The sequence below is a fragment of the Caloenas nicobarica genome, chromosome 4 (genome assembly GCF_036013445.1).
Source record: "Caloenas nicobarica isolate bCalNic1 chromosome 4, bCalNic1.hap1, whole genome shotgun sequence".
NCBI lineage: Eukaryota > Metazoa > Chordata > Aves > Columbiformes > Columbidae > Caloenas > Caloenas nicobarica.
Genome location: NC_088248.1, coordinates 7,509,402 through 7,536,228, shown reverse-complemented (window position 1 = coordinate 7,536,228; position 26,827 = coordinate 7,509,402). Strand labels below are relative to the sequence as shown.

Below are 26,827 nucleotides of genomic sequence, written 5' to 3'. Positions count from 1 at the left end.
ACTACTAAAGTTTGGATTTTCAAAGGCCCCCTCGGGGATGTAGTACTCTACTCCCTTTGAACATCTGTTTGGTCCTTTCAAAAATCCCAGCCTAAAAATCCCTGCTGGGGGGCAGAGAGTTGCTATGCTCTTTTCAGGTCTTACCTTTAATATATTAACCTCACATTTTGCATTCTCCCATGTGTGGCTTTCTGGGTTTGGTTCTGACTCTGAGTCCTCCCTCCCCTTTTATCCACATGCTGTGGATTATCTGATCTGATGAGCCATCAGAAATATAATAATCCTGCAACGACACTGTAAAGGTTAGTTCACAAGCTACTTCGTGTCACCCTTTATTTGAATAAACCACACCACTTCCCCTGTATTTTATCTTGTGCTTAAACGAAGAAGAAAAAAGCAGCCCCTGAACTGCTAACTATTTTAATTTCAAAATAAGATAACTTAACATATTGGTGAGATCTGAGCCACCAATGCCTTCCTCTAAACAAAAGCTCTTACATCAAAAATGCGCTGGCGAGATTTGCCCACTCAAATTTCATAAAGCCCATGTTGTTGCAAGGGCTAAGAAAACCCAGCTCTTTAAATAGAGTAATTCTGAGCTAAGAACATTGATGGCATCCCAGAACTGGAAAGCTGGATGTGTAAATTAAAAAGCAAAAAGCATATATACACTCTTAATATCCTAATACCTATTACATGTGATCTCTTTCGAAGTAGCTTTAAATGAGAAGTGCAGTTACTCTTTGATATAGCTGCTAGAAACATAGTCAGGATGCCCTTTGTTATAATTTTAAAAAATGAGTCCGCATTTCATAGAGAGTCATAATAACTGAGTTTTCAAAACCAGCACACATTATTCCCTTTTTGTTTTTTCTGCCATTCCAAGCACAAATCTGCAGCAGATATGAAGCTCTTCCCTTCACTTGGCAGCATCCTCTTGATTTCGCCCAAACACGGACTGTGGGAAAGAAGCTGTTTTAGCTACCAAGGCATGTGATGATACACACGGTGAGAAATCCTCCCCACATCACCCCTGCCTAAGCTCCCCCAAAAGTGCCAAGGACCGGCATCACTGCTTCATCATCCGAGACCCCACAGCCCCAGCAGTGTCTGGAGACCACGGCAGGCGACCCACACCGACAAGCAGCTGGATGTGCATCATGGGGATGGAGGCCACAGCATCTGCAACCCAAACCTGGACCCAAATCCAAAGCCTCACCAGCTATCTGGACCCTGCGTTAGTAAAATCACTGAAAAGGGACTGCACTGCCAAAGGGACTGTCTGCCTGGTAAAACATAAGAGTGAGAGTGCTTTGGGTTTTGCCCCAGAACCATCCAGATCTGTTATTTACAGCTTTTCCTACGACATTAATCAGAGGAACACACGAGCCTCTTACACACAACATCACATTTATTCACACCATGAAAAAGAGGCTTAGTAGTATTATCCTTGTTTTTAGAGGTGAGGAACAGCTCCGTATTTCTAAATACATTTGTGCGTCCTGAGCAGCCCAGGGCTGGCTTCCCGGCAGTGCCGCACAGCAGCGGAGCAAGCGGGAGACCAAAGCGGTACCACCGCAGAGCCCAGGGCTAATCGTCACATCCCTGCTCGCGCCCCACTCGCCCCACGTCCTGACGGAGGAGGATTTATTTGCTTCAGAAGGAACTTGGGAATTCAGCCTATATATTCAACTTGCATATAAATCATGGATGTTATCTAAATAGGGTGACAAACACAGACCTGTGGAACATGCATAATTTGGTCACATTGCCTCGAAGAGGCACTGTAGAAGCTTGATTTGAGAGATTTTGGAATCCTACATCCTTTTGCGTGCTTTGCAGTCCTGGGGGAGCAGCGGGAACCCATGGGTGGGTGGCTGTCCCTGTGGGCCTGGGGTGTGCAGGGTGGTGGTGGGGTCCCCTGGGGCTCCCTTCCCTCACCCCAGTTCTGCCACCCATGCACCTCGCAGCTCATAAAAAAGCCATGGTGCACTCCTGTCCCATCAGGGAGCCGCAAGGCACAGCGTGGGGTGCCACAAAAGGCTCTCGCCCCCCAGCGCACCCACTCCTCGGGAGGCCACCCTCGACATTTTCCCCCCGGGGGAGACAAACCCGTGGAGGGTTTGCCTTTAAAGACTCCCTCCAAACTGGCACTGGCCCCTCGGGCGGCGGGGTGGTGGGGAGGCCTTTTTGCTTGTTTGTCGGTCAATATGAAGGAGTTTTCCCCGCAGGGCCGCGCAGCCCCGGCCGGGCCGGGCGCAGGGACATGCCGTCGGGCGGCTCTTCCAGGCACAGCCCGCTTGGCTCCACAGCCCGGTGATTTTAAACAAAAGGGTTGGAGTTTGGGTTTGTTGATTTTTTTTTTTTTCCGTCGCAAAAAATAACTGCAACTCCCCCTTGCAAAAATATTTATTTTTCCTCTCCCGGAGAAAACTAGCTCCTTCCCGCCGGTCCCCCCCCCACCATGAGCGCAGCGCTCCCCTCCTCTCGCCCATGCCTCCGGGCTGGCATGCGTCCAGGGCGGAGGATTTTTTTTTTTTTTTTTTTTTTTGCTATTATTTTTTATTTTATTTCCACCGCACATTTCGGCTCCAGCTCCCCAAACTCTTTGATCTCCCCCGCTGTCTCCTTACCCGGAAGAAAACCCTTGCTCGCTCAGCTGGGAGCTCGGCGCACACGTGGGCGCCCTGGCGCGCCTCCATGCTCCTGCCAAATTTAGTCACACAAAGGGCCCGAGGGGGACGGGGAGGGGGGATGAAAGGGGCCGCCGGCGGGACATCAAAGCCGCTGCCGCCCCGCCCCGCTCCCGCCCTCCCCTATATAGGGGGCGCCGGCGGCGGACGGCGCTTTGCACGCGAGTGTGTTCCTGCCCCCCGCCCCGCTTATTTCGCCCTGGGGGGCGTCCTCCTTGGGAGCCCCGTTCCCCCTTCTCCCCGATCACCCCCGCGGAAACTCTGCGAGGGTCGCCCCGCTGCCCCCACCGCTGGTGCTCGGTCCGCCGCGGGAGCGGCGGCACGTTTGCCGTCGCTGTTCCCTTCCCGAGGACGGACGAGCCGGGCTGACCGGGGAGTGCTGAAGTGCGGTCCCCCACAACGCTGACAAAAAAAAAAAAAAAAAAAAAAAAAAAAGCTAAGATACCAAAACCCGCTCAAGCGACCAAAAAAAGCTAACATGCAGAAATGTCCAAAATGGAAAAAAACCCCACCAACCGACCAAAAAAACCACAAAAGCAAAACAACAACAAAAATCCCGCTAAAATGAAAAGAAAAAAAAAATAAAAAAACCCACAAAATACCTAAAACGCAAAAATAAACGCTGTTAAGGTACTAAACCGCGCTGCAGCCGGTGCGGGGTCGGTGCCGACAAGCAGCGGTCCCGGCGGGGCGCGGTCCCGGCGGGCGCGGGTGGGGGTACCGCGGGTCACCCTCCCTTCCCCGGGCCTTGCCCTCCAGGGCCGTGCCTCCCTCCCCAGCCCCTCGAACTGCGAGTAAAGCGACAGCTTTGTGTTGTCTGCAGTCAAATCTGGCGTTGGAGTTGAGGTTTCCTGAGTTTATCCTCTTGTCATAAATCATTACGGTCTCCACCTCCGCCCCCCCCTCCCCGCCCCGCGCTCCGCCGCCCCCACCCCGGCCCTTTTCTGCCTTCAAAATCCTTCCACCAAAAACTGATCTGGGAAAAACTCCAGCTCACATGAAGGGGGAGACCCTGGGATGGCGGAGGGGCGGGGGAGGCTGCTTTTCCAGAGGCACCCGGTAATAAAACAGAGGGGTGGCCGCGCTGCCGGCTCCTCCGGCGGGGACCCCTGCCTGCTGCCCGGCCGGGCCGCCCCGTCGGAGGGAACGCTCTGCAACGCTCGGGCGCTCGCCTTAGGAGGAGTTTCCGAAAAGAAGCGGACCGGGGCACCTTCCCCTGGCCCGGGTGCCCGGTGCCCGCCCAGCGCCGGAGAAGGGAAGAGGGGCGGGAGGGATGCGGCGGCATCTCCGCGAACAAACCATCTCCGAGTTGCCGTGTGCCAGACAACCGCTTCCCAATATCCTCTCTCCAGCCGCCTTCGGGAGAGAGGGGGTTTCCCTCCATCCGGCGAGCGTTGCACAATTAAGCCCATTCCCAGCGTTTACATTTCTAATTTCTTTCTTTCTCGATTACGTATTTTACGCGCTTGTTCGACTTGACAAGTCCATCCCCCGTTTCCCACTACCTGCTCCCTTTTCTCGGGGTTTGGCGGGTCTCATTTCTCAGCTGGATTTTAATTACTGGTTCGTGAGCAAGGATGCAGGGACGGGAGCGGCGGCGCGGTGAGCCGCGCTCAGCCCGCCCGGGTCCCAGCCAGCCGAGCCGCCGCCAGCATCTGCTGAAAACGGATTTAGCATCCACATGTTCCCCTTTCTTCGTCTCCCGGCGCTTGAAGGTTTAGCAACCTCGCGGGGCATATGCAAAGCACGAAGCACACTTTTCTGATGCCAAAATCGTGAGAAGTTGTTTCCTGCAAAATGTGCGCCCATCGCAGTCAGAAAATAAAAGAAGTTGCGGATCCTGACGTTTCCCAAACGCAGCGCCTGCTTTTGTTATTTTTTGTTTGCCTTTTTAATCTATGCGTACCCTTCACCGCGGAGATGCCGTGTCACCCGGGAGCAACGGGGCAGCGCGGCTGCGGAAGGAATGGGACGGGGCGAGGGGTGAATTTCTGTTGCTGCTCTGACACCATTTACCGGTCTGAAATAGGGGAGAGCTCACCCTAGCTGGTTTTCTCCCTGTCGCTCGGGGGCTACTACACATTCCAGCCGGGCACTTGCTGAATTTAATGGCGATGTGTAAATCCTGCCCTTCGTCCGAAGCGAGCGCGGGCAGCGTCCGGGCAAATTCTCGCACATTGCCCCCGCTCCCCTTTCCCGAGCAGCGCCATGTGGCCGCAACACCCCCGTCCCACCCCCCCAAAAGGGGAAGTCTCCACAAAGCTGCCCAGAAAAAGCAGGTGTGTCTGCTTGGAGATGCGGCGAGCGCCGCACACGAACGCACACGCACCCATGTACATGTAGACACAGACAGACAAACAGACTGCTCGGCGCAACCTGAACAAAGTTTGCCCGGGGGCAGCCCCGCACCCCTCTCCCTCCGCCTCCGCCGTCCGGCCCCCCCGACCCGGGCGCGGTGTCAGTCACGGCGGCGGCTCCTTTCATCTCCGCCGCCCCCGCCCCGCCCCGACGGCGGAGGGAGGGAGAGCGGGAGGGGAGGGCGGGCGCGATGCTGAAGTTGCGCCGCCGCCGCTCCGCGCCCCACCGCCGCCCCCCGTGGGGCGCCGCGCACGCCGGCTGTGGCAGGCGGTCCCGCGCCGGGCGCTGAGCGCGGAGGCGGCCGGGGGAGCGGAGGCTCCGCGGAGGCAACTTTACTCCCTGCCCGCGGGCGCGGAGGGAAGCGGGGCGCCGCGTCCCCTCCCGCTCCATCTCTCCCTCATCTCCCGGGGCTGTTTCTTCCTCTTCCTCCCGCCCCCCGCGGTGCCGCCGAGCCGAGCCCAGGCGTGCCCGGAGCCGCGGCCGAAGCGGCGGACAAAGGCGCGGTGGGTGCGCGCCGCGGGCAGCGCTGTCGCCGTCCCCCGGGGCTCCCCCTCCTTCTGCCCGCCCCCCCCCCCCCCCAGCCATTTTAACTCGGGCCGGTCCGGCTGGCGGCAACTTCACTCGGAGGCAAAACTCGGGCGAGGTCCTCTGCCCTCACCTCCAGGGTGAGCCCAGGCCCCGGGGGTGTGGATTGAGGGGGGGGACGAGGCTTTTGAGGGGCGGGCCCCGGCGCCGTCCCTGGGGGCGGGCGGGACACAAGCGGGTGTATTTCGACTTATTCCGGCTGTGCGGCGCGGCGGGGCGAGGCTTCCCGGGGTGCTGGTGCTGTGCGGGAGCGGGGGTGCCTCAGCCCGAGGGGGCGGGCGGGCGGGAGGGGGGGTCTCCAGCTGCCGAGAGCAACCCCGAGGACTTCACGGGATTTTTCCCCTTCTTCTCTCCTCCTTCTCCTCCGCTCTCCTCCTCCTCCTGCCTCCTCCTCCTCCTCCTCCTCCTCCTCCCCCCGCTGCTCCTCCCGCTCCCGCTCCCCTTCCCGCGGCGGGCCGGCGGCCGCAGCAGAAGCCGCGCTGCCGTGAGGATGCCGCAGCTGCCGGGGGCCGGGGGCGGTGGGGGGGACCCGGAGCTCTGCGCTACCGACGAGATGATCCCCTTCAAGGACGAGGGGGACCCCCAGAAGGAAAAGATCTTCGCCGAGATCAGCCACCCCGAGGAGGAGGGCGACCTGGCCGACATCAAGTCCTCCCTCGTTAACGAGTCTGAGATCGCCCCCGGCGCCAACGGGCACGAGGTGCGCGGCCGCGGGGGCTCCGCGGGGCAGCGCGGAGCGGCCGCGGGGGCGCGGGATGCCGCCGGGCTCCGGACGCCGCCGGGAGGGAGGGAGCGAGGGAGGGAGCCTCGGCGGGGCACCGGGGAAACTCCTATTTAACGAATTTTCCCCCGCAAAAAAAATCGTCCCACACCAATTGCCGTTTGCAGAGGGGCAGCGGGCAGAGCCGGGCGGGCTCCGCGCCCCTCCGCTCTCAGGGACCGGCTTTGGGGGGCGGCCCCCTCCGCGCTTCTGCCCGGGACCAGAAAGTTCCCGCGAGTCCCCCGACGGTGCGGTGGTGTTGGACCTCGAGCAACCATGGAATTTCGTCGGTAAAATCAGCTGGGTTGGAGCATTAACCGTAAACTCTTTAAGAGATTTGCATAAAACTGGGAAGAAATTCCCTACGCTAAAAGAACTTCAGGGTGAGCGGAGAACCTGCCTTTTTTTTTCCTTTTTTTTGTTTTTTTGTTTTTTCTTTCCCTAAAGATCTGGTAATGATGCAATCCGATTTTCATTATTATTTTTATTTTGACTGCCGAAGCTCCAAATATTTTTCCAGAAAAAAAGCCCCTTTCATTAATGTAGAACACTTCTGCTAGAAATGCTTTGCAAAGCCCCATAGTTACTAGTGCTTTCATAAGGTGATCATTTACACGAATGTTTCTGGTACAGTTGCCTTCCAAGTGACTTAAGAGGGAAAAGAAAGATGCTTATCTCTTGCCGTAACTTTTTTATTTCTACAAGAAGCTGTAGCGCTGTGATCAATAAATGAGCATCCATACAATGACGTTTCTTCTTTTTCTTCTTTTCTGGTGCTGGATTCCCTGCGGTCAGGTTTCCAGGCAGACCCAAGCGCAGGATTCCTACCATGATAAAGGCAGAGAGCACCCTGAGGAAGGTGAGAAGCACATGGTCCTGTCTTGCAATATTGTCCCACTTAGTCCCGCTGTGAACCTCCACAAGGTCCTCAAACTGGAGCTTGTTTGTTTTGTTTTGTTTTTTTAAACATAAATTTAGTACCTTTTGGGGAAGGGAGATGCCAGGGTTCTATCAAAACGCATTTAAAAAGGAGACGAGTGTGCAGCACGTTTATCTTGAGTGACCAAATGGTATTTCAGTTGTTTAGAAACTGATGAGTAGGCCAAATGGATCTTCACTGAAGAAATAACTATTTTTAGGATATCAGCTTAAAGACATCTATCTCTTCACTCATACAACGCAGCTGAGTTGTGCATGTTCAGAAACTCATTGCTTTTTTCCCCATAGCCAAAGTCTGTCGCTTAAATCTCTGCTTCCAAATCTAAGCATGAACAGACCTCTTGATTTGTTTTTAGTGGTTAATTTTGATTAAGGAGGACAGAGGAAATAGCAGAGTTTGTTGAATATCAGTTAGGAAGCTGGACACACACACAAAGAATCTGTGCTGTCAAGGATGGGAGATTATGTTTAAAATTATCATCACGAACTAAACCAGATCACAGATTCCATGTAAAGACAGACACAGTTCAGTTCTGGTGCTTTCCGGGACTCTGTGGTGATCGTTCTCCAAATTGGTCATTAAACAGCCTAAAAGCAATAGTGGCCATGCTCGTAGCATTTTGGCAGTGAGGGGGAGGAGATCCCTTCTGTATGGTTTTCTTCTCAGCTTTGAATCCTCTTAAAACCTCACCTTTGAGTAGTATAATTGTCAACGGTCATGTACATGGGAGACCTATTCACCCCTTTTTGCAGGACCTGGACCCAAATTCTTTATTTTCCTACAAAATAGCCTCCCTCACTTGGCTTCCCTCTTGACTGTAGTGCTGTGTGTGTTCAACAGCCCCCTCAAATCATTAGGGTCTCCTTCCAAGTCAGCCCCTGCCCTCTAATTGTTCCCAGTGAGTGTGGCAAGAATTAATTGTTTGCTGTACACAGTGGCTCAGCAAAAGAAGGAAATTATTATATCTGGTTATCACTGCCCTATTCCTCCCTTTCCTAACAATGCTACTGGGAACCTGTCGTGGCAATACTTCTGAATCCGCACATCCTAGAGGGATGTATAAAATGGGGGAAAACTGCTGCTTGAGAAATGTGATGCCATTGCTGATGTTTCTGCCTTGATTTGAACAGGGACTAGCAAAATAAATGGATTACTCTGAGGCTATTCCATTTTTTAAGCATAAACTACTCACTGAGAGTACTTAAGAATTCTTAAGAATGAACTCTTCTTAAAAAAATGTTATTGCAAATTGCTGGGGATCACTTTCTGTCAGAGATAATTTCCATGAGTAAGGACACGTTTGCATGCAGAACATTTGTATGAATGCATAGTACCTGTTTAAGTCCTCTACAAGAAATGTGTATGTGGGGAATAATGTAATCATTGTTTCCTCTTCCATAGGAAAGCATCCAGACAGTGGCTTATACAGCAAGGGACCATCATACTCTGGTTATTCTGGGTATATCATGATGCCAAATATGAATAACGACCCGTACATGCCTAATGGATCTCTGTCGCCACCCATCCCCAGAACAGTGAGTTATCTCTTCCAAAGACTGGCTTTGGCGAGCTGGGTTTTCTCCTGTTCGGTCTGCAGTGCATGTTCACGCGGGGTTTTTTTTGGGTAGCCTCACTTACGGTGAAGGTTGCACTTCTGCTGTTCAAAGCCTTCATCCAGTGGAGTTTGAGAGCTCTTAAAGGTGTTGGTAGCAGTCGCGGTGGAAAAGCTGAGATTAACGTCTGCAGCGTCTGACATCCTTTGAACAGGGCTGGGGGCTTTGTTGGGGGGAGCCCTGGTTTACGACTGTAGGATAATGTATGGTGGAATGATGCAAATGCCGTCTTTGTAGTGACTGGGACAGATGTGAATTTTCTGGCTTGAACTCTTCATTTGTTGAAGAAAATCAAGGGTGGGAAGCAGAACTGCTGAAGTTGCTTGTCAGTAAGATGAAAAGATTGGATTCTTCTTTTTTTTTTTTTTCCTTCATATATGGCATTGCTCTTTGCTGATTGATATTTATTTCTGCCATCAGTTTTCTGTGTGAAGGCTTTATGTATCTGGGAGTACTGCTTTGAAACATATTCCATATCTTCAGCCACAAATTGTGAAATGGTTGTTGAGGAATTAATATCAACTGTGACACAGTAGTTTCAGCTTTCTTTTACGTTGTGGCGGGCACTGATACTTCCAGCTTGATCCCTCTGTTTCCATTGGCGTAGATGCATGTTTGGTGGATTTTAATGTACTTTTAAATAGTCAATTCGCATTTGTTTTTGTAAACCTTTTGGTCTACATGTAGAGTGATGGGGAGGCAATGTTAAAATGAGCTGTGGAAAAGTAGGACTGGAGTGGAGCGGGAAAGAAATTTGCTTGTATGCATCCTGCTGAAAAAATGCTGCTGCAGTTGTGTGTGCTGTGATACAAGAAGTTGGATGCTGTTATTTCCCTGTGATAAAGCAGTTTTCTGTCTTACTGCCTCTTAGATTTTTACTTGGCGGTCTCTGTCAAACAACTGGCATTATTTTACTCTCTGAGGTTCTTATTTTTCTGCAGGATTGTGGCTTTTGACTTCAAAAACAAAAAAGAGGGAGCCTAATCTGTGTTGGTAATTTGACAGTAGAAAAGCATGTTAGATAACCGGATGTTCGGATTCAGAATGACAGGGTGGTTTGGTACCGGGAAACACACAGATCTGCCCTTTTATATGTCATCGTTTATGTTTGAAAGATGCAAAATTCCTGCAATATATTGCTTTCTATAGCTCTGTTTTTCAAAAGGACCTTGTTTGTGTATAAATTACAGTTCAGAGGCCTGTAGCTGTTTAGGGTGAGGTATGATGACCACTGTCTGTTGATATTTGTTGTTGTAAACACTGCTCTACAGAAAACTTCAGTTCGGATGAATCGTGGGGAGAAGGATGCAGCTTCTTGAGAGGGCACCGAGTCTCAAATCTGTCCAGTTTTTGAGGACAGGGAACCTTCAGGCTTTTTTTTTAGCCCCTCTTTCCCACATTACCTTCCTAAGAAAGTCCCTAGTGCTGGTTTGAACAACAAAATCCAGTTTAATTATTCACTGAGGATTTTCTCCATGTACGCGTGCCATGGGGCTGCTGCTCTTTGCTGATCTCACATCGATGCCCCAGAATATCAGCTTCTTGCAGAGGCTGCCTGCTCAGGTACTTCAGGAACCATCCTGCACGGGTACATTGGAGGAGAGGAGGGGGGAAAATACATCTGCTTTCTGATTGTAAAGCTGCCTGCCGAACATGAGGGGCTAATGTAGTTCAGTGTTGCTCTTGCATGTTAGAGGAGCACCACTGTTTCGGCAAAATAGCGCTGTTGCAGGGCTGCGATGTTGACATAAGCCTGGAGTTCTTTCAGTTTAACCACAAGGCTACACGCTTGAGTTATTAAATAATTTTTTTTTTTTTTGTTTAATTGAACTGTAATCTTTGTCAGTCTCCTAGCTGACAGCTGGGTTTTAACGCGCGTGAGATCAAAACGCCGCATCCAGGAGATGACACGCTCGCTCGCCTCATGGCTAACCCGGGCGCCTGCATTGCTGCCTGCTCACCTTTGCGGGGTCTCAACCGCTGCCCCCCGGCTTTGCTTTCGCTCCCGGTTTCGAGGGGCTGTGCAAGGCGTGGGGGGCAAGGAGCAGCCGAGATCAGCAAGGCCTGGAGGTGGAGGTCTCCCCTGGGGTGCCAGTCCCCCGCCATTTGTGCGGGGAGCAGCCCTGCGGTGCGTACCTTCGCCCTGCCATTTGCATGACAAAGCCGCTTCTTGTTAATGCATCTGTTGCCTGGAGGTGTTAGGCAGGATTAAAAAGCCGCCCTGGGGTGCCGAATCTTTTTTCCTCCCGGCACAAACCCTTGGAAGGACCCAGGGGATGCGCCCCGGGGGAGAGGCAGCCAGACCCAGGACCATCTCCGATGGAAGTGGCCTCAGCTTGCTACACCAGTGCAGAGAGAGCAGAGCTTTCTTGGAATGGGAAAAAAGTTACCTTCACCAACATGTGTAGGAAAGAAAAAGCCTTTTTTTTTTAAAAAAAAAGGCAAACGCTTTACATTTTTGCTCTGTAAAATTAAAAATACAAATCTGTAGTCAGACACAACTTGTCTAATAAGCCTTAAAAGGAGAAAACTATAGCGTAATTTCAGTGCAGCCTTTGGAGGGGAGAGGGTGTATGAGGAGGATTTCAAATTTTCCTAAACTTGCTGTTGTTAGAGTGGTCTCCTCTACTTCTACTCTTTTTTTTTCTTATTTTTAATTTTTTTTAGGTTTTTTTTTACTTTACTGGCAACCAATTTGCCTTTTACAAGTCGGATTTGTAGGAGCGGGAGAGCGTTAATTACAAGTTCAGCTACAACCCTCGCACTGCAGTAGGTATTCTTATCAGATGGGTGAGTAAGAGAAAAAGCAAAGCTGCAGGAGAAGTGGCACATGGTGGTACTAAAACCGCAGTGACACCTGGTGAACGTGCATCCTGTCTGCTCGAGATATCTTTTGGTGGTTTCTCAGCATCGTGACGGTACTGAAGATGGGAGATGGAGACAGACGTTTGTTTTCTAACGTGTGGGTTTTTTCTTACCTTTTCGTTAACAAGACCAGTTTTGAAGTAGCAAACCTTCCTTGTCCGTGTGTTGGGAACGTGAGGACAAAGGAGGTGACTGAAGATGAAACTTCTCTGTCTTAAATTCATCCAGAAAATAATTTTGTCTTTGTTCCTCTCTCTTTCCCAATGAATTAAACTTTCTGTGGGAACGTAGAGGATATCTACAACCTCCCTTTTGTCTGTTCTTATCTGTTCTTGGGGTCTGGGTTTATTTCTTTGTGGTTAAACTGTCTCTTTATAGCAGCTGGAGGTGTTAAATAGGTTGGAGGGTACAATTTATAAACACCTTACAGGGACTTGCAAAACATAGCGTATCCATTTGCAAATGATGAGGAATTCTGCTGGAAGAGTTTGAATGGAAGGAACAATGTTTATACGCAGGACCTCCCTACTTTGCCCAAGTTTTGGATATTCCTCGTGTGCTTCTGCATGGCATGGGGTATGGACATAGGTCCTGTCTTGAAGAGCTAACGTTCCAGGAAAAATCTTGAAGATAATATGGACAGGAGGAAGGAGGAGGGTAGAAACAGCAAGAACGAGTGGCTACAGAGCCTCAGTAAGAGGGGTTTATTTCCCTAGCTGCATCTTGCTGTCTGTCTGAAAGCAGGCTGGTTCACTTGCTTGTGGGGAATTTTTGGGACCCCTAGGGGAATGTACGGGAGTGTTAGAGCTAGCATATCCAGCTGCAGAAGGACATGAACCTGATTTTTCATAATATTGCCTCTTCCTCAGAGCCGGCTTCTGCTGACTGTGCAGTTGTAGGCACTCGCTGGAAGCCTTGATCAGCTGGAAGCTCCCAGGCCCAAAATGAAATGGGCTTTGTGGCACAGATGTTGGGCCTCAGCTCCCGCTCCCGTTTCACCCGTCAGAAAGCTTTGCAGTAATTCCTGAGTTGGCATTGGAGCAGGATGCTCCGAGGGCCGTGGGCAGCTGTGGTCCTGTTGCACATCTCTTTCTTCCTCCTGCAACCCCAGGTCTGTGCCTGAAGAAATGCATTGCATGGGCAGCGTTATCAAAAACCCCACCCATTGTAAATTTGTGTATCAGTATGTGTGTATGCTCATGTCCTAAATCTGCTTTTTCTCGTATATATCTAGGAACTAATTCAATATAAACTGTAAAAGGTGGAGCTGCCGCTTTCATTTTAAGAGAGTTTAAAAGCAAGATGTCATTCCTGTTGTTTTGGTGCTCTGCCACCTCTTCTCCAACTTAATACCAGGCAGAAAAAATGTTAATAGCTTGTTACAGGCTGCAAGTGCCAGGGAGGATATGACTCAAGAAGAAAGCGTGAAGCTCCACAGGTTCAGGCATCAAAAAAGGAAAAGACTTTTTCTACATACTTGCAGCACTGCATGGCTGCAGGCATCGAAAAGCCTGGGTATTGCAGGCCTGGCTCTTCCCAAGTACTTAACTTCTGTTTATAGTTAGGGAAAACTCTTTCTGATACGGGAAGGAAATAACCCACACAAAAGCCTTTTACTGCAGGTGTAATATTTCTGAAATCCCTTTAAAGCATGTGCTTTTTTTGCTAGTGGTGAAACACTGTCTGTGTCTCTCAGAAGATGACACACGTGTGAGAGCATCCTTTAATACGGACGCCGAACATTTCGCGTCCTGAGGTTTGCGCGTTGTGTGGCCAGCTGTGATCTCCCGCGTTGCTCTCGCACAGACGGACACATCTGAGGGAAACACTGCTGTGAAGCCCGGCGGTCTGCGGGCCCTCCACCTGGTGGAGGCAGGTTGTCCTCAGCCCGTGTCCTCCCCACCGCTGCAGGGAAGCCATGCGTTGTGATGCTCCGGTTGTGAGTGGATGACTCCCATTTACCCCAAACCGCCCGTGTCTTGGCTAGCAGGCAGTCATTGCCAAGCCGCTTTTGGCCATAAGGCATGTTTGGCGTGAAGACTGTTCTCATCTGGCCGTGGGGTTTGGTGCCTTCTTGCGGGACGCTGGGGGACGGCGGCGCAGCTGCTTGGCGTGCTGCTGCTGCCCAGGCAGCCGCGGATTAGTGTCTCTGTCACTCCGGCCCTTCCTAAGCATTAGATTCACTTAAGAAAATTGCACTCAGAATAAGTTAATCTAGCAACCCAATGGCTTCTATTTCGAGACTTGGATCTTGTGGATATGTTTATTTAGTTTGGGTTTCCCACTTCAAAGGAATCTGTCCTCTCAGCAAGAAAGTGATTGAGCACTTAAATAAAAACGTATTCATTGAATCTTTGGGATTGAGCTGGAAGTGCAGGAGGGAGTTAACATGTGTGCCAACTGTGCTAATCAGCCAGGGATTGCCTGTTCTCCTAAAGGGGGAGAAAAGTGGTCTGAACTGCCTGAGAAGTACATGCCTTCCGTGGCTTCTGGCAGTGGTGTTGCTCGCTGATGCTTCAAGTTGAGATGAAGGACCTAGAATATCTTCGCCTGTGATCTTCAGAGATACCAAATCCCTCGTGTAGAAGAGCATTTTCATGGGGCTGAGGAGTCGATTAGGCATTTGCTTATTTTCTTTAAGTGGCTGTGGGTATAGGTGAAATTGAGGCATAAAATCGATAGAATGAGCTTTGTCAGCACAAATTACAAATGCCAAGTTACGAGGCTTTGATTGAATGTTTATAAAATGGGCAGTTTAACTTAAAAAGTAAGCGTACCAGCTGCAACACGTAAACCAGAGAATCACTTTGGTTGGGAGTTACTAGGCAAGCCAGAGAGCAGCTAATTCCCAAAGGCGTCTGTCTGTCCAAGCGCTCTCAGCACTGCAGCCCCGTACTTCAAACAGCACCGCACAAGTCAGCGGGCCGGTCTGCTTCACCCAGCCGGGTGCACGGGGGAGAAGTCCCTTCAGAGCCTGCGATTCCATGCACGCGTTTGCCACGAAGTACCTCGTGAAAGCGCTGGTGCTTCGAACGAAGCTGGTGGCAGCTCAGCTCCCCCCTTGGCTGCTTTGAACGGAGCTCTGGACGGGGACGCAGGGGTTGTCCAAAGAAAATCTGTCTGGAAATGGTCTGATTTGTCACGTACGTCCAGAAAAATGGAGAAGGTGAACGTGGGGCTTTTGTTGGGCAGTTTTGTTGCCTCGGAAGTGGAGAGTTGTGAGCCCTACAAAGCTATTCCTGTAGGCCCTATATTTCTGGGTTGGGGTCCTAGTGACACCGGCTGCTCAGAGCCAGCGCTCTGTCCCAGTAACTGGTCACTTAGCTATGCTACAAGACTAATTCTTCAATTTTACGCCTCTTTCTGTATTTGAAAACTGCCTCAGAGATTTCTCTTTGTGAACGTCTGTTGTCTCTCCACGGTTTTGGCGTATCATCTTGCCTTGATCTTTCTTCATCCCCCCTAAATCTCGCATTGGCAAGCTTTGTATAGCATAAAAGAAGTACAACATGGAGGTGACGATTAAAGGTGTCAACACTTGTCAAATGCAGATGGTACTTGGGGAGAAGGCCTTTTCCCTGGCGATGTGCTAAAATGCAGATAAACTATGTCCAGCGGTGCAGATGTGTTTACTTTGTTAAAATGCCACAATCCAGTGATTTGTGTAGGGTCTCTAGTTTCTGAAGTTTGACTGGTGCCGTATCAGGTTTAGGAAGCTGCAGTTACAAATGGTAATTGTGTTTTTGGCTGCGCTCTATCCCCCCATCCCCAGTCCCATACTGCCTTCATTGCAGTTTCGTATAACGTCAGTGTGCCCCCACGGTGAGCTGGATTCCCACTTGTGACCTGTGTTACATCCCAGGCAGCCATTCCCCAAAACAGCGCCGTAGCGCGTCTTTCCCCCACGCAGCTTTCCAAATCCATTTTTTACAAAGTGGCTTCCTTCTCACATCTGCGCCCTCTCCTCCCTCCATTGAGGGTTTGTGGCAGCTCGTTTCATCGTGTGCTGCTCCTTCCAGCCTGGTTGGCGGCGTTTCTGTTTCTTAGACCGAAGAAACCCTCGTTACAGAAAAATCGAGGTGAAGCAGGAAAGTAGACGGGCTTGACGCAGTGCAGGGACCCCTCCGAACCGAGAGGGACTGATTTCTCCCTTCAGCGTCTGCACATGAATTAATCCCTGCGAAGAGTAAAGATGGTTCACGTACGGGTCCTCCTCTTCCAAATATAAACACACGTGCAAGTTCAGCCTCTTGAGGAGCTTTTGGGAGCAGGTGTAGGAGCCCAGGGCGGTGGGACAGGCTGCAGCGTGCCCAGGTCCCCTCCGGGCTGCTGGGGATCGACACGGAGAGGAAAAGTGAGCTTACCAAAGCAGCACCGGGAGAGCTTTTGAGGATATTTACCTTGGAGAATGCCCCGAAAGCTTTTTGTCTCGCTGCCCTCCGACACTAGCATGCTGGGTTGTATTTGTGTCTGTCCTTTACTGCCCGATTTCCTCCTGCACACAACTGAAATTCAGCTTAAAAAGTAAGTTTGAACCGAGCGTGTTGGATTGGGAAAATTTGTTACTCAAAACCTTCTCTCTCATGCATTATTTCATGTCTTAAATACCCCGGGTATAGGGAGAGAAGGAAGCTGTGCAGGATTGAAAGGAAAAAAGAAATAAAACTTTAAAAAGCTTAGCTTTTAAGTGTGCGGATTTTTCTGGTTTTGTTAAGACCTTTTTTTTGTTTCTCTCTCAGTTATTTTGAGGATATTTCTAAGATAATAGTGCACAGATCCTGTTTTAGATGTAAATCTTCAGAAGGAAAACTTGGAATGTGTAAAAAAATGCTAATTTGTGAGGCAACTCCTGAGACAGTTTGACAGCACTATTGCAAAATGTTTTGGTTTTTTTTTTTACACTGGCAACTATTAAGCTTCTTATTGGAGTGACCTGTAAAAGATGACTTCATACTTTGTAATAAGGAAATATTAAGAGACTCTAGGAGAGCTGGTCAAAATGCCGTTTTGCATGACACATTTTTAATTCAAGGGCCCTCCCAAAACAGCTTGTGTAGAAGGCTTTCCCTCTATATTTGCAGCTTTAAATCCTTCCTTTACTTCGTTTTTCTTTCCAGGGATATGTGTGTAAATGAGAATATTATAGGCTAATGGGAGAGAACAATAAATACTCAGTTGGGAAATGTGGTTTAATAAAGGCCAGTTCAGAAACCCTTGTGTTTGAGGCACGGGCAGACTTTTTAGGAGAAAGAAATTTCAGAGGGGAGCTTGTCTTCCAGCTCTAGCTCCAGGACTCTTAGTAAATACATTAAGTTAGTTAAACAGTTGTGCTCACTGCACAAAAAAAAAAATGCCCTCCTCCATTAAATTAATCTTTCTGGCCAACACCTACTGGACAAAGCATTTTTTCAGATTCAGGCAGCAGCAGAGCCTGTGAATGGGTCATGCATTTTTCATCTGGGGGCAGCATTTCACCCATGGGCCTTTTTCGTATTACCTTTGTCCCCTCTCCTCTGCTGGGCTCTGTGGGTTCTCCCAGGAAGGGGTGGCTGGTTAAGACAGTGGCTGAGATTTGAGCCTTGGGAGTTAAGCCAGGACTGGGAGAGCTGCCTGTAGTAATGCGAGTGCTGCTGGTAGGTTATAGCTGTTGTGGGGGTGGAGCAAAAGTTTGTTCCTGTGCAATTAAGCGTGAAATAGGTAAATTCTGTGTATAATTACCCGACGTAGAGTCTAGCGTGAGGACGTGACCCGTGGAAATTGCAGCGCGTCGGTGGCTGCCGGCAGGTTCCCGGGAGGTATCCCAGGCGCCCACGCTGGCACTGGTGAGGGGGGGTCATGTCCTCTGCCTCCCCTCACCCTGCTCCCAAAAGCAGAGGTGCAGTGTGGGAGGAGGCTGCTGCAAACGAGGACCTGAAAAAGCAACGTTTGTTCAGAGACTGGGAGGAAGGTGGTGGCAGAGGTGGGAACAAAATACACATTTTCCGAGTTCGCTTCAGGAACCCACCAGGAAGACGGCTCACCTCTACAGGTATATTTTTGGGGTTGTAGGTTTGTTGGTTTGTTTTGTTTTGTTTTTTTTTTTTTTCATGAGGACAAACCCAGAAGTCTGAGAAAGTAAAAACTGGGATGTGCATGGTGGGAGGGAATGAGAGGATTAAAGCCAGTGCCGATAAGAAGAATGTTGGTGTCCGTGCTGGCTGTGGCTGTGTTTCATACCCAGCCTTCGAATTAAAGGCCAAACAATCATGCTGAAGTTTCTAAGTAAAAGCAAGGAGGGGCTTAAGAAAATTAGTTTTAAAACTTTTTGTCAAAAATCAGACTTTTTCTCATTTTCCCTCCCTGCCATCGCAGCAGCACATGCATTTTCCCACTCTGTTTTCAGTTTGCTCTCCCTCCACAGGAGTAACAGGCTGCTTGCCCTCAGCATCATTATTTCCACCCCCCACTCTTGTCCCCGTCCCTATCTCAGAAATTCAGTGCAAACGCAGTTAGATAACCAGCATGATGCACTCCCTCCCCCGGAAAGCCACCATTAATTCATGGCTCTTGCGCTCAATGCGCTGAGAACGGGTGACCAGGTCTTCTCAGCCAGGTCCCCTGGGCACCGGCGCGGTGCGGCTTTTCTCATTTACCGTGGGGCTGGGAGGATCTTGCTCAGCAAGATTTTTTGGGATGGCGTCTCGGCAGCGATGACACCTGTCTTCCTTTTGCAGCCGCGGTGGGCACCCGCCGTGGCCTCAGCGATGTCCATGCCCTGCGCCTCAGCAGCCTCTGGTGGGAGGAGTGGTTTGCAAGGGGGTGCTGGCTGGTTTGAAGCTGGAGGCTTTGAGTTTCTTCCCGAGCATCCTGAAATACCTGCTACTTTAAAGGGTGCCCAGGCTGTGCTCTCTGCAGCCCAGCTCTGTGTTTCGTGAGCAGCATGCCCCGGTGGCATCGCCTCCCTGGGGTTACCCTGGTCATCCGTGGTGTTTTCTTTTTTCTTCACTGCTCTGTAGCTGCAGCTTATACATGACGGCCACAGCTGGCGACTGTATATCCCCCAGCACCACATCCCAACCTAAAACTCAGTTTGTTGCAGTCATGCAGATCATTTACTTTACAGGGATCAGTATTGAAGAAATTGGTGAGGTTTGTTGTCAGGTCCCCTGGCTCTCCCTAATGAGGTCACCAAAAATCCTGCATGAGGAGGAGTCGTGCCTCTGCTTGGGCACGGAGAGCTGCCTGTGCAGGTAAATGTGGTGGGCTGCGCAGGACGAAAACCTGGCCGACAGACTTCACGTGCCTCTTTTGGGCTGAGTGATGTCTCTTAAAGTTCAGTGAATAGCTGCAAAAAAAGAGTAGCAAGCTTTCAAGCAAAAGTATCAAGTAGCAAGTGAGTCGGCTGCAAATGAACATGAAAGTCCCTGCAAAGGGAAATAAGCGGTAATTACAGTAAAACAGACATTTTCATCACAGTAATGGTTTGACGCTGAAAGGCAGGGTTGCAGCATCATGTAAAAGTGACTTCTCTGCTGCTGTTTGTTCGTACTGGTGAGTGTTTTGGAGACCTTTGCAATACTACACATGTTGCTTGCTCAGTTTCTAGAGGCTGACATTCGTTTCCAGATACTTGAGACCCCTTGTGGGATAGGCAGAAGTTGAATTAGCTGCCCTGCCAACATGGCAGCAGATACCTCTATTTACAGTGAGTGCTCCAGCTCTCTGTATCTTGCCGCTCGGTCCTCAGTGTTGCTTTACAAGCATCCCTCTGGTTATCAAAGTGGACACCAGAGCCACAAAGAATTAGTCCTGATTTAAGCAAGCAGGCTGTGCAAAGGAAGCAGTAAATTTGCTGGGGATGGCAGGAGCATGGGGGCGAGGGAAACCCCAAACTTTGGATTAACACAGAAAAGACTAGTGTATTAATACCACTAAAAAACCGTAAGCTTTTACATCTTGGTAAAGAGCGTGCTACATTTGGCTCTAGTTTCAGCCTCAGTATGGTTTCTGTGTGTTAAGGAACAGTCAAAGTAGAAACGAGACAGTTTCCCAGCCTTGAAATGACAGGGACATAAGCTCTGTGTCCACAGGGAGGAAGGGCAGATCCCTTTGCTGTTGTCTTTGAGTCAGGGTTTTAATGACTACAGGGAAAAAAGGAGTGTTAGAACAGCAGAAGAAAAACGATACGGCTAAGAGGAAATTATTTTTATTGCTAATACATGGGTGCTCATAATGTTTAATTCTTTACAGCTTATAATGTTTAATTCTTTACAGCTTATGCTTTATTTGCACATTCTTCCTCACCGCCCTGCACGCTGTAGTGGCAGCTACCATATTTCAAAATTACTGCTCTTAAAAGCTCCTATTCAGTGGTTTTAGCGTGAATAAAAATATTTGTCAAAGTAGCAGTCGTGCTCAGACTGGCCAGAATACGGGCACCGAGTAGTTCAGCTGCTGCGCCCTCCCTGTTTCTCGCTTTTTACATCCTCCTTATCCTTATTCTTGATAGAGATTTACTTTTGTTTTCACTAGCGAAGCCCGATGAGTGGAGAGGAGGAGCGTGGGAGCGTTGGATGCCCCCTCAAAACAATATTGTGGCAAGAGTAGTTTTAAGGCAGCCTGAGAGTTGTCTGTCTGGAGGAGGGGGAGTCTTAGTGGAAGCTTTGTGGTATTTTATGCTTTTAGATCATTATTTATCTTTTTAGATAATTAATAGGGATTTAGTGTTCGTTTGCCATGTGTCGGGTTTAGGGTTAGTGAACCACTATCTGTTTGCTACAAGTTGCTGCAGAGAGAAGGCACCTGCATTATTTTTTGCCTTGCATCAGGTGCTAAAAGTCACTAAATGTACTGTGAGTCGCAATATTTTTTCCCAATTTGACTCGCTTGCCCAATCGCATTTTTACTTCAGCCCTTAGGCTTGAAAAAGCATGTGCATAATCAGTTCATTTTGTGTGGTCTAGGCTATAAAAATGCCCCCTCTGTTCTTTCCATATGAAAAACGTGGTTTTAATTTTAGGGAACTTATATAATTTTCTGTGCTTTCTTTTGTATCTCAGATTAAAAACAAATGCTCCCTTCCCCTAACTTTGCATGTTCCAATTACGGAGTTGTGAAAATAAGTCATCCTTCAGCTTTTGTTACTTTAAAACAGCTATCGGTGATGTCAGAGTCAATACTAAAAGCATTAAGAATGCTGGCAGAATGTAATGCAGCTGCAATCCAACATGATGTTGGAAATGGGGTTGAGAGCATAAAGGCTTTCCATATTCCCAGGGCGCACAACTGCTCGCGGCCTTGGCTTTGATCTCTTCAAAGGCTGCTGCCTCCTCCTAGATGGAGAGACTTGGCTGCCACTCGCTCGCATTGAAAAAAGGCAGAGGTCTCTATTCAGGCAGAAATCAATCACTGTGCAGAAACAATTATGTGTAATTCAACCATCATGAAAACAGGGCGAGATTATGGGTTTGTTACCTGAGTGACTGCGTGGAGATGGGGAGCAGCGGACGCGGGAGTCCTGCTGACATGCCACATCTTGATGACAATTATAGACACATGAATGATGTGGCGGGCGGGGGCGGCAAGATGACAAATGCTGGTCATGCCGTCCAGCAGAGCAGAAAATGAGGTTACAATTGGGAGATAATGTTTGCATATGTAACCATATTTCAGCAAGCTGGGCAACTTCAGGGAATAGCGGAGACAGGCGATAGTAAACAAAGTGGGTGTGTGCCGTGGCTATCAGCTTTCTATGATACAGAAATGCCTACGTGCAGTGAGAAACCTGGGTGCTGCGTCCCGAAGAGCTGCTTGTTTAAAACAGCCCAGCGGCGTTTTCGGGGGTGGGGAAGGAAGAACTGCCTGGGAAAAGGAGAAATCTCCCGAGTTTGTCCCTCAGACGGCAGAGGAAACAAATAAAAATCCTCCTCTGTGTCTCGGGACGGGCTGATATCAACACGGCGGTGAGGGATCGCTGCTTGGGATGCCGTCTCGCATCCCTTGCCCCCCGCTCCCAGCGGGGATTTAGGCTGGCCTCGTGGTAGCGCATCTCTGAGTGAGAGCGTTTTCCGATTTGCATGGTAACATTTTGGCTGCAGTAGGCTGTCGGTAGCGTGACGTGATGCTCAAAATATCTTCTGGTGTATAATGGCCTCCTTTAATTAGGAACTTTGGGGTTTTTCTTCCCCTGAGTGGTGAGCAATAGCTGACTGTCTTTAAGAAGAGAACTGGCATGGGTAGTATCTGCCATGAGAATATTTATTTAAAGTATTATTGCCTATAAAGTCTTAAAATAGTTTTCCTCCCAAAAAGGCAAAATAAAACACAGATGACTGATTATAAAATGGTATTCCCGCTCAGTTCGGTACACAGGATGAGCTTTACCTTTTATACTGCTCAGGCTTAGACATCAGAGGCGCAAGAAGCTGCTTTGAGTTACAGATCTTCAAACAATAAGTCAAAACAAAAAATCAATCCCTCCAGTCCCTGGGTGCAGTTAGCTAAAGATAAAAGAGAAAAATAAAGTTATGCTAAAGCAGATAGAGGAAAGGAGCAGATATGCCAAGGAAACACAGAGGACAAGTGCAGAGTTGAAGTGGGCCTAGTGCGAGCCAACATCAATGAATTTTTATCTTATCAAAAAGTTTTAGGGTTGCCAATTCTTTTCAAACTGGATCCACACTGCTCCGGGGCTGCCTGAAGCGTTGTCTTCAATAGAAGTTCTTTCTCCCCACCCTCCGCACACCTCCCTCTCGCTCTTAAATGCAGTCGCACACAGGGATTAGGCAGCGCCTCATTCAAGGTACAAAACTTCATTCCAGACTTCAACACTAAATTAAGGACTCTGATAATCCCTTGTTGTTACAAATATGAACCAAGATTTCTTTTAAAGTATTTGGTGACAGATGCATCATCTCAAAAAAAAAGTAAACCCATTATTTTCTGGTGATACTTCCCCCCTTCCTCTGCCTCCCGAGAAATATAAATTGAAAAGGAATATTAAAATATTGATTTTTTCTTTTTAAATGTATTTTTTAACCCTTTACGATGGCTAATATATGAAATTTTCAATGTCAGTTAACTGTCTTGATTGAATCAACTACGTGGCTTAAGCGTTAACCTGCAAAGAAGAGAGCATTGCACCCTGAAGTTCCGATATGCAAGCTAAACCCCTGTGTCCCTCTTCAGGATCAACATCTCAGAGTACAGGCAAACCGAAAAAGCTTTCCTTGAAAGAGGTCTGTTGGCTTTGAGGTTCTTCCGTTCCTGTTGCATCTTTAAAGGTGTTTATAACAGGGACCAGCACGCATGTTCGAGTCCTGTCTGAAGGACAAGGTGGCTGACGGCATAATAATAATAATAATAATAATAGACATGGATCATACATTGTGTGCAAAAATACGGGAATGCACTAATATTCGAAGGATTTGGGAAAGTCTAGTTGATGCACGACTTCAGCCCGGTAGCTGATGTCTCAGAGCCTGTTTCCCTGCGAGTGTGGCATAATACCCGTGTCATAGATGGGACAACAGAGCAGAAGAGGAAGAATAAAGGAGTCCGGATATGCAGATGCAAATAAATTGAGGCAAGGGTATTGATGGTACGTCTTGCTCTCCACCAAGAATTTGAGGAGGCAATTTCAGACAGCCACCTGGTAACCTGGGGCTGGCTCTGCTCACTTGAGGCTGCTGAACTGCTGCCTTCACTGCTTTGAGAAAAACATAAATCACGCTTTTCTATGTAAACAGTTGCATGAGCTGCTACAGGGGCATTTATGGGATTATGAAATGAACAGGAAAAGGGTTAGTGAGTATAGATGTTACTATTGATATGAGATATGGTATGGAAGATGTGGCCCACAATGTGAAAAAATGATACCTCTAGTCTCATTTTGATAAGGTAGAAGTTACTGTAGGTAACTCTACTCAGAAGAAACGTTCAGCCAGTTATTGCCTTAAAAAAAACCCCAAAACTATAAAAATCTGCAGCTTGATAATTTTTCCCGTTCATCTCTGGGTAGATTGCATCTTAAAGATAATTTTTTTTAATTGCTTTAATAGTTCTCCTTATGGTTGTGTTCTTTGAAGTGAGAAGCAGCATGGCATGATACCTCTCATCAGGAGTGGCTGCACGAAGGGCTGAGCTGAAGCTGGAGGCTGCCCAGCTATAGCTGGGTGGTGTGGAGACGCTTTCATCCTTTACCAGTTTTTGTTTCCTCCAGTCCCAGCTGTAGGTGAAGTCTTTTCAGCAGCGATTGTCAATCTCTCAAAGGAAACATTTTATGTTTTGCGGAGGCAAAAGTGTGTCCAGGGCTTGGTACTCAAAATGCTGGGTATAGGACCACTGTGGTTTTGCAAAAGTCAGTGGGAGGAAGACCAGCAGTCCTTGGGACAGCAGATGCAGAGCAAAGATTACTGCAAAATAATTAATCCTGCCCAGAGAAGGAGGGCATGGGAGGCATGCGGTGTGTTGTGATCATTTCTGCGACCTTCCTGAAGGATGATAAGGATGACAAGCTCCAAAATGTGCTGGTTTGAATCAGGATAAACTAGGAGGGCTTAACCCAACCTGAAATGGAAAGTGTCTTAACTGAACTTAGAGAATATTTTGCTTTTTTTGTGTTTGTTTGCGGTGCGTGTTGAATGGAAACAAAGGGCAGAGCAGAGGTGAGTGGGAGCTGCAGTGCTCTGCCTGCCCTCTCTGCCCCGCCGCCCTAGGAAAGCAAGCCTGCACCTAGTCACTTTGGGAAGCATCGGCCACCAGCCCTTCCCATTTCAAATATGATGATTAAAGTATTGGAGATGAATGCGTTGACTGGGCCTGGTTCCTCTCGGCATGGGGCTTTTCTTTCTTTGTCTTGTTTGATCTGGCCTGGCTGAGCATCCCAGCAATAGCAGCTAATTGATTTAGCCTGTGTCAATTCACTGCGGTACAGAGACTCCGTTATTTCAGCATTCCCAGTACAGCATGCAGGGAATAAAGGCAATAGCCAAATGCTGTGTCAGGCTGGGATGGAGCAGGGGCTAAACAGAAAGCAAGGGTAGGGCACAGAGGTGCGTGGTGAGGATCTGGGGGTCCGTCCTGTGGCCTCCGGGGAGCCCCCGGAAAGCCAGAGCTTGGGGGATGGCAGGGCAGGCGCGATTTCTCAAAGCTGGCCTACTTAGCCTCTAAAGTAAACACCAATTTGCGGTCTCTAAGTAGCGAGGGAGCAGTCCAATAACGCTGGGATAACTTTCTTGCCAGCAACGCTCGTCTCTCATCGTTCAGGGCAGCGTTTAACTTCGTCTAATTGGGACACTCAGGTTTCAACGGTCGGCTTGCAAAAGTGGCAGATCGCCTGAAGGTGCCAAATGATTTGTTGGATGCTGGTGATGCATAGCCTGTGTCTCTCTGGGTGAGATGCTCCAGCTGGGTCCTCCCGCGGGTGGCAGAGGTCTGGGGGCCATGAGCAGGTACTTCTGGTGGAGAGCAGGGCGGACCCCTCTTGGGATGGCAGTGGGAGCATCGGCGGCGCTCAGGGAAAAGCACAGAAATATGAAGTCACTTGTGGTGCTGGGAGCGAGGAGTGACCGTCCTGAGCTCCCGGCAGGCAGGTTTCTGCCCTGAGGTGGCTCCAGCAGCAAGGATCCCCCTGCGGATGCACCGGCTCAAGGGTCTGCCCCGTTCAACTTCTGTCCTGGTGGAGCCAAGCCTTAAATAACAGGCAGATGTTTGCAGAGCGTGTGTTATGGAAATCAGACCAGTCATAACTTGACTGCTCTAAAATAATGCGTGTCTCTTTAGAAGAGTGGCGGCTTAGTTTTTTTTGGCTGGAGGCAGAGACAAATTTGTGTGTGCAAGGCAGTGGCCTGTGTGGGACGGCTGGGGGCCAAGCTGTGCCATTCCCACCCCTCGGGGCACTCGGGCTGTCCCGGGGCGGCCCTGGCCCCGGCGGTACATCCCCTGCCCTGGCAGGAGGGTTTTGCTCCTTCCCGCTCCTGGCTTTCCCCCTTGGCCCCCGCCCCAAGAGAGCAGTGGCGGCGTGGCAATTAGGAGGTTGCCATCACAGCAATTAGGAGGTTGCCGGTGCGGCCGTGCAGCTGCTGATTTGCATGTCTGCCTACGTCGGGCAACTTTCATGTTGCTGCGCTTTCCTCCCCGGGGCCACCAGTGCGCGGCCGCCTCCTGCCAGCTCCTTCCCACGGCCTGGCGGGCGATACCCGGCACGCGTGTGACACCCCTTCTGCCCCCGGCACCCCACATCGGCGGGTCCGGCTCGGCGGGGTGGCTCGGCAGCACATGGTGGGTTGGAAACCTGTGGCTGCCTTGCAGCGTTTTGCTTTTCCTCGTCCTGGCAGGTAGGTGTGGGGAGCACTGCTTCATAGTCAGCGCCTGCGCAGTGTCACCTGCAAGAGTAATTCAATGTTGAAAGTAAGCCTTAGCCTCGTTTTTCGAAACTTACCTCATTTTTAACATTTCCTGCCTTTCTAACCAACCCGACCCCCTGGCCATTTGCATCGCCCTATCTTCCAGACAAGGTGTTGGCACGGCGGTTGTCTCCTGCTCTCTCCCATGGCAGCCTCGTCTGCTGGACCTGGAGAAGTATTGAATTAGCTTTATTATGCTGCTGATTTGAAGTCATTACTGGTGTAAGCCGATGCAGTTCCATTATTGTTGATGGGATTGGGGCTCTTCATGTCACAGGTGAATTGGACTCAATTAACCGAAGCCATGGTCTTAATTAGAATCTCGGCTTTCAGTGGTTCCTCCCAAGCGCCGGAGGTGGGACACTCTCCACCCCACGGGGCTCTGCACATCAGTGGGGGAAGGTGCCACTTTGTCCCATGCAGCATCCACAGAGACCGCGTGGCATCCTCCCCTCGTGCTGTGCATCACCTTGGCTTTGCTCTGGGGGAGAGGAAACCCAGCGTGAAATGTGGAAAGCGCAAACCTGCCCCTTTGGGCTTCCTGGTGCAGAGACCGGTGTCTGTATCGTGTTGGCTCCAGATCTGCCTCCATAGTCTAAGTGGTCCAGCCAGTGGATGGGTGTTTTGCT

At 49.6% G+C, this 26,827-nt stretch overlaps 1 protein-coding gene across 5 annotated transcripts in view; it reads left to right on the top strand.

The window, feature by feature from the left end:
• The first annotated feature begins 6,126 nt into the window (after positions 1-6,126).
• The window catches only part of LEF1 (lymphoid enhancer binding factor 1), a 66,271-nt gene continuing 45,570 nt past the window's right edge, over positions 6,127-26,827 (top strand). For all 5 annotated transcript variants that reach the window (XM_065633458.1, XM_065633456.1, XM_065633460.1 and 2 more), the window contains exons 1-3: positions 6,127-6,336; positions 7,192-7,255; positions 8,738-8,871. In XM_065633458.1, the coding sequence (XP_065489530.1) occupies positions 6,127-6,336; positions 7,192-7,255; positions 8,738-8,871 (408 nt within the window). The remainder of the gene's footprint in view (positions 6,337-7,191; positions 7,256-8,737; positions 8,872-26,827) is intronic.